The sequence below is a fragment of the Sinocyclocheilus anshuiensis genome, unplaced genomic scaffold (assembly GCF_001515605.1).
Source record: "Sinocyclocheilus anshuiensis isolate Anshui unplaced genomic scaffold, SAMN03320099.WGS_v1.1 scaffold457, whole genome shotgun sequence".
Lineage (NCBI taxonomy): Eukaryota > Metazoa > Chordata > Actinopteri > Cypriniformes > Cyprinidae > Sinocyclocheilus > Sinocyclocheilus anshuiensis.
The window spans coordinates 3,286,918-3,296,684 of record NW_015537939.1 but is presented as its reverse complement, the minus strand read 5'-3'; the positions used below and the strand labels follow the sequence as shown (position 1 = coordinate 3,296,684).

The 9,767-nt window shown below is 37.8% G+C and overlaps 1 protein-coding gene across 4 annotated transcripts in view; it reads right to left on the bottom strand.

Annotated features, from left to right (window-relative positions):
• Window positions 1-9,767, bottom strand: part of LOC107662265 (rho GTPase-activating protein 24-like) — a 123,272-nt gene that overhangs the window by 638 nt on the left and 112,867 nt on the right. For all 4 annotated transcript variants that reach the window (XM_016452247.1, XM_016452222.1, XM_016452230.1 and 1 more), the window contains 5 exons: window positions 6,822-7,029; window positions 4,452-4,584; window positions 2,525-2,598; window positions 1,620-1,741; window positions 461-1,529 (listed from right to left, as the gene is read on the bottom strand). In XM_016452247.1, coding sequence (XP_016307733.1) covers window positions 461-1,529; window positions 1,620-1,741; window positions 2,525-2,598; window positions 4,452-4,584; window positions 6,822-7,029 — 1,606 coding nt within the window. The remainder of the gene's footprint in view (window positions 1-460; window positions 1,530-1,619; window positions 1,742-2,524; window positions 2,599-4,451; window positions 4,585-6,821; window positions 7,030-9,767) is intronic.

Below are 9,767 nucleotides of genomic sequence, written 5' to 3'. Positions count from 1 at the left end.
GTGTTTCCATCCCCCTGTTTTTTTTTTGTTTTAAATAAAAACCTCTTTACATTGCTAGTTTTTTTTTTTTTTTGGCAGTGATAAATTATCCAAAAAAAGTAACAGGGAAGACAGAACAATATTCAAATGTTTGCCACATCTCATATGTGTACCATACTGAAGAGTGTGTGATTTATTATTTTTTTTCTTTTCTCATTTATTTATTTATTTATTGGCATTTCCCTCAATTGGTTTCAGTTCTCTTGTTTTAGTTTCCTATAAATCACATAAAAAATATATAAATGGAAATGATTTTCTCCATTTAACGGAGCAATGCAAGTTGGAAACAATTTGGGCGAAAAATAACATTTCATTTGTTTTATTTTCTATTCATTTTTAACTTCATTAAAACTGTGAAAAAAAACTATCACTAGTTTCTGTGCTCTGCAAAGTTAATTTTATGATTGAACATGACTCTCACCTCTTGATCCTGGCCTCATATTCGTTCTTCTGCTTGAGCATTTCCTGTTTGAGACTGGCCACCAGGCTGTGCAGTGCACTGTGATTGGTCGGTCCATTCGTGACGGCAAACGTTTCGCTGTTATCACTGCTGCTGGTTCCTCTGCTTCCCTGGCCTCCTCCGTTACTGGTCCGCTGCTCCCTATCATCCACCGCCAGTCCGTTGTCCTCCCGCCCGTCCAACAAAGGATCTTCAAATTTGCTGCCAAAGAAGTCCTGCTCTGGGCACGTGGTCGTGGACGAGCGGCAAGAAGTGGAGTTTTCTGGTAGAGAGATCTCGCAAGACGAGGTGGACCATGTGGCGCTATCCACGCTCTGTTTGTCCTCACAGCTGCTGCTCAGACTGGGCTGCGTGGTCTGCTGTTGATGGATGTGGACGTTGTCGTATGTAGACAGGCGGTTCTGCTGGTGCTCGGCGTCTTGACTTTTAGCCTCGCGCATCGTGACGTGACCGTTGGGCACCCAGAGTCCATTCCGTCCATTTAGAGTCCCATTTGTCACATCTGCGCTGGATACGCCCATCCGAACGATGCCATTCTGGATGCCCATTTTGGTGCCTGAGCCTTTAATCGCACCCGTCCGACGGGCATGAAGGGTTCCCATGTTCGGTAGAGTTTGAATTTTCTCCTGATTGGCGTCACCTGAGGACGATGAGGATGAACTGAACGATCCATTGGTGACAATCCCACTCCCTTTGCTAAACGCCGGGTTCTTTTTCACGGAGATCGGCGGACTGCGGGCCACCTCGAATCGCTGTCCCGTAAAACCATTACGTGGGCTGCCTGAACGAGGAGAGCCATTGTCCAGAGGAGCCCGGCTGGGTGATTCTGGCGTGTCCCAAGTGCACTGTCGCACCCCACTGGTGTTATTGTTCTCTTTGTTTTGAATCTGACCATTCGTAGGCCGTTTCTGCATCTCATTATTGTTATTATTAACCAGTTCCAGAGAGCTAGTATGGTCCTCATCGGGTGGGAAAAGAACATCATGGCGGCCAATCAGAACAGCCATCAATTGCTGGACTAGTACTGTGCCTGAACACATGATAAATAGATTACTCAAACACTAAATATAATCCAGATCCAGAGATTTCTGGAGTGAGAGATATGGATAGGAAGACCTACCTTCCATTATAGTCACTGGGTCCTCAACCTTTGGCCTTAGAATATTTGGCCCAAAGACCGTGGCCAGATTCTGTACACTCATTTTATTCACACCTGAGTAGGACTGAACTTCATCCAAAAACCTGGACAATAAAGAAGGGTCTCAACATTACAACTGAGATTTCAGAAACTGTATGTACAAAGTTGAATGTGTGGAAAAAAAAAAAAAAAATAAATAAATAAAAACTTGATTGTTACAAACAAAAATACGATTTTTTTTCACAACAAATAAATGCAATGCAAAAACTTGTTTTCAAAACTCTAAAATTGATATTATGCTATGAAAACATCATACAAGTTATTTAATATAAAATGTTTATTTTTATTTTTTTTAAATAGTGCCACTGAGTTAATTGATTCACTGACTCATTCAAAGACAGCCACTTATTTAATTCCTGAATGGATCAGTGTTTCTGAATGAACTGACTGAGTGAATTGACAAAGTGACTCACTTAAAGACAGTCACTTTTTTCATTCACAATTGAATCAGTGTTTTTGAATGAATTGATTGAATGGATTAATCCAGAACTCACTCAAAGACAGTCACTTATTTTGTTCCTGAATACATCAGGGTTTTTGAATGAATCAATTGAGTGAATTGACTCAGTGACTCACTTACAGTCACTTGTTTTGTTCCTGAATACATCAGGGTTTTTGAATGAATCAATTGAGTGAATTGACTCAGTGACTCACTTACAGTCACTTGTTTTGTTCCTGAATGCATCAAGGTTTTTGAATGAATCAATTGACTGGATTGACTCAGTGACTCAACTTCCCACCACTAGTGCAAATAGCTATGACATATGTTTTATATAATATTTTGTGATAAGCCACAGCTGAATGGAATACAATACAAAATCACCTACTTGCATATGTATTTAAGCAGATTGTAGTTTACCGGAGGTAAACCTTCTACTTGCCTTCTTAATTCCTTCATTCCCTGCACAGAGAGAGATTAAAAAATAATAATAATAATTAAATACACATCCAGGATAAAAAGAAATACAAATGTGTGCCTTTGTTTAAACTGATTACAGTAATTGAATTTTAAATGATCTGGACTAATATGCATGATTAAAAGACGTACTGAATGAAAAAGCAATTAAACCTATCCCATTAGTTTTAAAAATCTTCCAAATTGACTTTAAATATTCATATTGCAATTTATTCCGTTATTACGGCACTATTCGTCTAGGCATGGGTCAGTGAGTTTAACAATTGATGACGGTCTAGATTTAATGATGCGCTCCATTCCAGATCTGTTTTTATCATGGTCGATATGTCTTTTCCCTGCAGGCTCTCTCTGATGAAAATGACTTTGCTGCACCACACGAGAAAGCTATTTCTCAAAAACAAATGGATCTAGTAAAGCCTTCTGCTTCATTTGACATGGTACCGCGATTCTTTGCGTGTACCGCACTCGAGGGACTCTCAGAGGTACGAATCTCGTTCAAAACCTCGGGGCAGTAAATTAAATTCAGTGTTGCAAGACCCGGTCTTGCACTTTGATTCTATCCTGAAACCATTCAAAAGCCACTGGCTGACGCACAGGTGATCCTCACGAGGTAAAAGTGTAACTTGAAAGTCAGAATGAGGCTGTTTCCGTTCCTCGGGGTCAACCCGTTCTTCAGGCTCAGCGAAAGTAAGGAATTGATGCACGCAAGATGAAAGACGACTGCAGTAGAATAATGGGATGAGTCATTTGCCATTCTCTCAGCCTGCTGGTGGCAACCGAACTCAAAAATAAGAAATAGCAAAAGGAGGGGAGCTAAAAAGGTCAACAATGTTTTGAGTCTACAGTGAGGCTCATTATGAAAAAAACAACATACTTTACATTTGTTAACTTTAGGAATCGTGTAGCTTAAGTTAAAAATGTAGGCTTTTAAACAAAGTACTGTAAAATGTAGGCTTTTAAACAAAGTACTGTAAAATGCTAAATGACAAACAACTGAACCAGAGCAAAAGTCCCTTAGTTCAGGCCTAATTTGCCTCATTTTAACTGTACTTTTGAACTTTTGAAAGTATCCTGAAAAAAAAAAATCACTGTTTGCACAAAAACATTAAGCAGCCCAACTGTTTTCAGCATTGATATTAATAAGAATTTTTTTTTTTTTTAAGCTGCAAATCCACATATTAGAAAGATTTCTGAAGGATCATGTGACACTGGAGACTGGAGTAATGATGCTGAAAATTCAGCTTTGCATCAGAAATAAATGATAAAATATATTCAAATAATAAATTGATATTTTAAATTGTAATAATATTTTTCACAATATTACGGTTTTTACTGCATTTTTGATTAAATAAATGCACACTTGATGAGCATAAGAATCTTCTTTCACCATTAAAAAAAAACATTACACTTCAAAAATAAAGGTGCTTAAAAGGTTCTTCACAGCGATGCCATAGAAGAACCATTTTTGGTTCCATACATAACCATTCAGTCAAAGGATCTTTAAAGAACCATCTCTTTCTTACCTTTTTATAATCTGAAGAACCTTCTTTCGCCACAAAGAACCTTTTGTGAAACAGATGTTAAAGGTTCTTTATGGAACCATTTAGACAAAAAAGGTTCTTCTATGGCATCGTGAAGCACCTTTATTTTTAAGAGTGTACCCACCCCAAACATTAGAACTATAGTACTGTATATGCATTTGGTAACTTTCATCATTAATGACACAAACATTTGAAGACAACCATTGCAGCCTTGAGTAATGAGACATGTTATAGCCACCAAGTATATATAACAGGATTATATGCTTGTAATGTGATGGTCAACAAGAGATAACGCACTGCATCCTGGTCTTTGCTGAGGAGTTTGGTGCAGGCCAGAAACTCCTCGTATTTACAGAACGGGATGACCGGCTCGGGCAGCTCTCTCAAGTACAGCTTCAGCAAAGATGCCACGGTGTGAACGTCTGTGTTACTGCAGAGAAAGATGGAAAGAATAGACATATATAAATGCCTCAAAGAATGAAAGGCTAGAAGCATAACGTGTGTAAAAACAGTGTAGGGCACTTTAAATGACAGATTGTGGGTGTCCATGATGTGTCAGTATCCCTGCAGATTTAATGATGAGTAACAGGAAGCTGGTACTAAATCAAAGAAAGCACTAGCAGGTCACTGATCAGTCCGGTAACGGTCCCATAGAGGACTTGGGCTTGTGACAATCCCATAACAAGCTGGATTTATTGGCTCATTCCGGGTGGGCTGGACAGGAATAGCAGGCATGTGCATAATGTAACATGCTGTGTATTGACCCTTCATAATTATCACCTTGCTTCAGACACCAGTGAGATCTAAATATGAACGGTGTTAAACATGCAGTGTGCCTTCCCTGCCACGTCTCTTCCCGACAAAGTGATTGTGGAGCCCTAAATTCGCAGATTGCAAATAAACCGGGGAAGCAGCTGCTGCTGGTGTTATCTGCAGCATTTGGTATTGTGGAAGTGCAGAGAAAGCTTTTTCAGAGAGAGAAAGTGTCCAGCATCTACATTTTAGGGTAATGTGAAGGGACGTTAGCTTAAAATGGACAACATAACTGCACTTTCAGGCCAATAATGGATAAACATCTACTAAATGGTAAATGGGTCATTTGGAAAACTGCACAGAGAGAAGCATGTGAATGAGAAAAAGACGAAATGAAAAACCTGGAGGTGTTAAAAAGGATTAATTTGTCTTGTTAATGTATAAATGTGAAATCTTGGGTGAATATTCCAGATTTAGATTCTGCTTCATTGTAATGCCAGGCATCTGAGAAGAAAGCACATCTATTTTTATCAAAAGATGGCACACTTATGAGTTTTAATATAAAGTGAAAGTATGTCGAACAAGTTTCACAAGCTCTAAACAAAGCTGTCACTGTCAACTGCATCTTTTCGCTTTGATTTGTCACTGGAGCCAGAGTAAACTTGGATTTAATGAGGACTCAATTCAGGCATTAATGAGATACTTCTTTGATGTCATTTACATTCACACATTTAGTAGACATGTTTATCCAAAGTGACTTAGTCTGCATTCAAGTTAAACTAAATACTGTTCAAAAGTTTGTTGGTTTGTCAGTAATTTTTTTACAATTTTTGAAAATAAGTCCCTTATGCTCAACATGCTGCATTTAACTGATTAAAAATACAGTAAAATAATTAATATTGTGAAATATTTTTACAATGTAGAGTAACAGTTTTCTTTTTTCATATATTTTAAAATGTAATTTATTCCTGTGACGCAAAGCTGAATTTTCAGCATCATTACTCCAGTCTTCAGTGTCACATGATCCTTCAGAAATTAATTTAATATGCTGATTTGCTGCTCATATGACATTTTTTATTATCAATGCTGAAAACATTTGTGCTTAACATTTTGTGTAAACCGTGATTATTTAATGAATTGAATGTTAAAATGAATAGCATTTATTTAAAATTCTTTGTAACATTTTATAAGTGTCTTTATTTGATAAATTTCTGATTAAAAATACAGTAAAATAATTAATATTGTGAAATATTTTTACAATGTAGAGTAACAGTTTTCTTTTTTCATATATTTTAAAATGTAATTTATTCCTGTGACGCAAAGCTGAATTTTCAGCATCATTACTCCAGTCTTCAGTGTCACATGATCCTTCAGAAATTAATTTAATATGCTGATTTGCTGCTCATATGACATTTTTTATTATCAATGCTGAAAACATTTGTGCTTAACATTTTGTGTAAACCGTGATTATTTAATGAATTGAATGTTAAAATTAATAGCATTTATTTAAAATTCTTTGTAACATTTTATAAGTGTCTTTATTTGATCAATTTAATGAATACATCCTCGCTAAATACAAGTATTAATTAAAAAAAATCTTCTTGTCCTCAAATTTCTGAATAGTGTTTACTCTTTGAGCTAAGGAATCAACAGCATGTTGCATTTTGCTTAACCAACTTAAGCAAAGTTCAAATCCTCCATGAATATTGTATTTATATTTCTCAATGTGCATGTTCCTGAAACAAAGAAACACACTGGAGAGAGATGATAAGGAAGGCAAAAGAGGTAATACAGACAATCTGGACTAATCTGAATAAGATTATTTAGATAATTTAAAGTTGTGCCTGTTTGCATTCATGCAGATTCCTTTCACATTCATAACAGACTGTAAGTGCAGTTAGTAAGTGCAAGTACCAATCAAATGACGGCTTCTCTCCACAGTCGAAAGCATCCTGAAGCTCTTTGACGAGGTTGGCTTGTCCAGGCAGACGGAAGAGCCCTTCTTCTCGTAGACCCCAATGGCGGATGAAGTTCACGCACTGCTCCACCAGCATGGGCGCCATCTTATTGCCATAACGACATTCATATCGCACTGTCTCTTCCAACTTCTGACCAAAGATTCCTGAAACACAAACCCATAGTTCATGAGGATCAGATAAGCTAATATTTAGGAACATTCTGATGATTTTACACAACTTTGAGACACCCCTGCTGAGAAATGTTTTGTTTTGTTTTGTTTTGTTTTATTATTTTATTTTATTTTATTTTATTTTTTTTTATTTTATTTTATTTTATTTTATTTTATTTTTTTATTTTATTTTATTTTATTTTACAGACCTAAATATACATGTGGATATTTTTGGTGGTAATCGTTATATTTGATCTTTTATTTCATATTTTATGTAGGCTATTGTTATGGAGAGTAAGAAGTCTTGAGCTATCTGACAAATCTTTTAGAGCCTTAAAAAATAGTTTTAACTCAAGTGGAAAGTCCATGTTGAAAAACAGTTGATTCCTCTATTCCTATATGTAGGAAAAAAAGTGAGGAGAGAGCTGCTAAAGAAGCCTGATTTAAGCTATTCTTTCACGTCACGCTCTCTGAGAAGAGAATCGCACACTTCCTCTCCTTCCCTGTTCTTTTGTCTGCATCAGTCGGGCTGAAAACAAGCGTGATTCACATGTGGCATGCATATGAGCGGGGATTAGCCCAGACGTCCTGGAAGCTTTGGATCGGTGGCGCTTGCCGGGTCTCCGGACGCAGACATGCGGTACGAGATGGTACAAATTCAACTAAGCCTAGAAGACAGGAAGGGTTTTGCCGCCTTTTTCCTGCCTGAGCTGATGGAGGGGGAAAAGAGGTTGGACAGATGAGAGAAACAATATTTCACATTTTCTTTGATTCAGAAGAAAGTCTGACTCACCATGTTTGAAGCTGACGCAACTTTTAATTTTACGCAAGACACTTCTGTGCATGAAACGGTAGTAAAATAAGGGATGCAAGAAGGTGCATCCAAACTGTCTGCCTCTGAGCATCTTCAACAATAAGTCCAAAGTGGCCTACAATCACACTACTGCTGAAAAATCATCCAAAATGTTATTTTCCTCCACTCACAGCCTTGGGAAAAAGCTTTGGGAACTTCCATAGCTGGATCGCAACTGGACCTCAAAATAATGAAGAAAAAGGACTTGACTTGCGTAGATAGTTTTACTTTTCTATATACATCTCTTTCTGGATGAATAAACACAGAAGTTTCCTACGATGCATCTCTGGACAAGCGATGTCTGTTATTAATGGCGACCACACAGGTGTGAGATGGTGATCTGGCTAAAGCACAGGAGCCTAAGAAGAAAAAATTGAATGTAGACATTGGCTTGGCTTCAATTCTTTAATGATTTATGCAGAAGCTCTTGCATGAGTTTCTTGTTTCCCATGGAAAGAGTTTGTGAGGAATCAGACTTGTGTTTCCAGCCAAACGTAATCTCCTGATGGTTCTCCTCTCCTTTCAGTGAGTGCACCTGGTTTACACTGTGGTTTCTCAAGCCTGGATCTTCTGTCTGTGAATCCTCAGGGCTTTAATATCTCATTTTGGTTGAGCTTCTCTTCTGACTTTCACTTGACTTTGCTGTCCCTGTGTGCAATGGCAGTCACTTAACAACACTGGACACACACACACTCAACTTCACGCCGTCTTCAAGCTGTCCAGGGCTTTTCTGCCGACCTCATGTGCTCTTTGTGATGCTGCAAGGCTCTTATCCTACAAAATATCAAATATGAGCAGCTGTCAGACCGGCTCTTCTTGCAAACTATCTTCTCTCATTACAGTCCTGCACCTTTTAGGTCTTCCTGCCTCATTTCAGACCTTTGAGGTTGTCTCTTCATTTTTTGATGGTCTTTCCTCAATTCTTTTTGTCCCTCGTTACAGTCTCGCACCCTTTGAGCTCTTGCAGTTTCTTTGGTCTTCTCTTCTCTCCTCTGATCCCTTCTCTTCATCTCATCTTGTCTCCTTTTCGTCCACTGATTCATCAGATTGCCCTGAAGCCATTCCTGTATATTCTCAGTCCTCTACTCCTGTACGTCTGGAAGCTGAGTCCGTTCCCTTCTTTAAGGAGGTTTGGATTTAAAGGGGAGGAGACAAACTGCTCCATCCATCCAAAGCTCTGAGCTGACCTGTATTGCATAGCAGAGAGTACGACAGGGCCAAAACAACCCCTCCCCTCCCCTCCGTCCCCTAAGGTTAGTGTTAAAAAGCTGCTAAGCTCTTAGCTGTGTAATCATCTGTTGTGGCTGTTCCCTGCCTTCTGCCCTCATTCCTGCTGTTCACACCGCCGTTTTTTTGTGGACGTTTGAACAACGGGGCGAATCACTCTCAGCCTAGAAGGTCTTCCAGTTCATTGGCGGAAAAGATTATATGCAGAAAGATCGTTTTAATCTTCTTGAATAAAGAATAAAAGCATGCATTTTGAATGAATGAATATTCTTTGTCTAAACCTTCAGGCCAGGATTAAAAACTCAAACAATGAAACAAGTACAGTAAATGTGCATTTAAATGAGCTCTAGATGTTTTTAAGTTCACAAACATTAGACATGCCAACAGCAGCAAATTATGACTTCATTAAAGGGCCTGTATTAGATTCTCACAGTCAGAAGCCATATAGGAGCTGCAAACTAAATACACAAATGTATTTTCTAAACTATAGCGAATAAACTGTGATAATGTGAGAAATGTGGTGTCTGAATAAATTTTGGTTTGACTGTATTTCAGTTTTCATAATATATTGTAATGATATTTTTATATGATTTAATGATTTTATATTTACAAATAAATATCTGTATATTTACTTATTAATAATTAACCTATT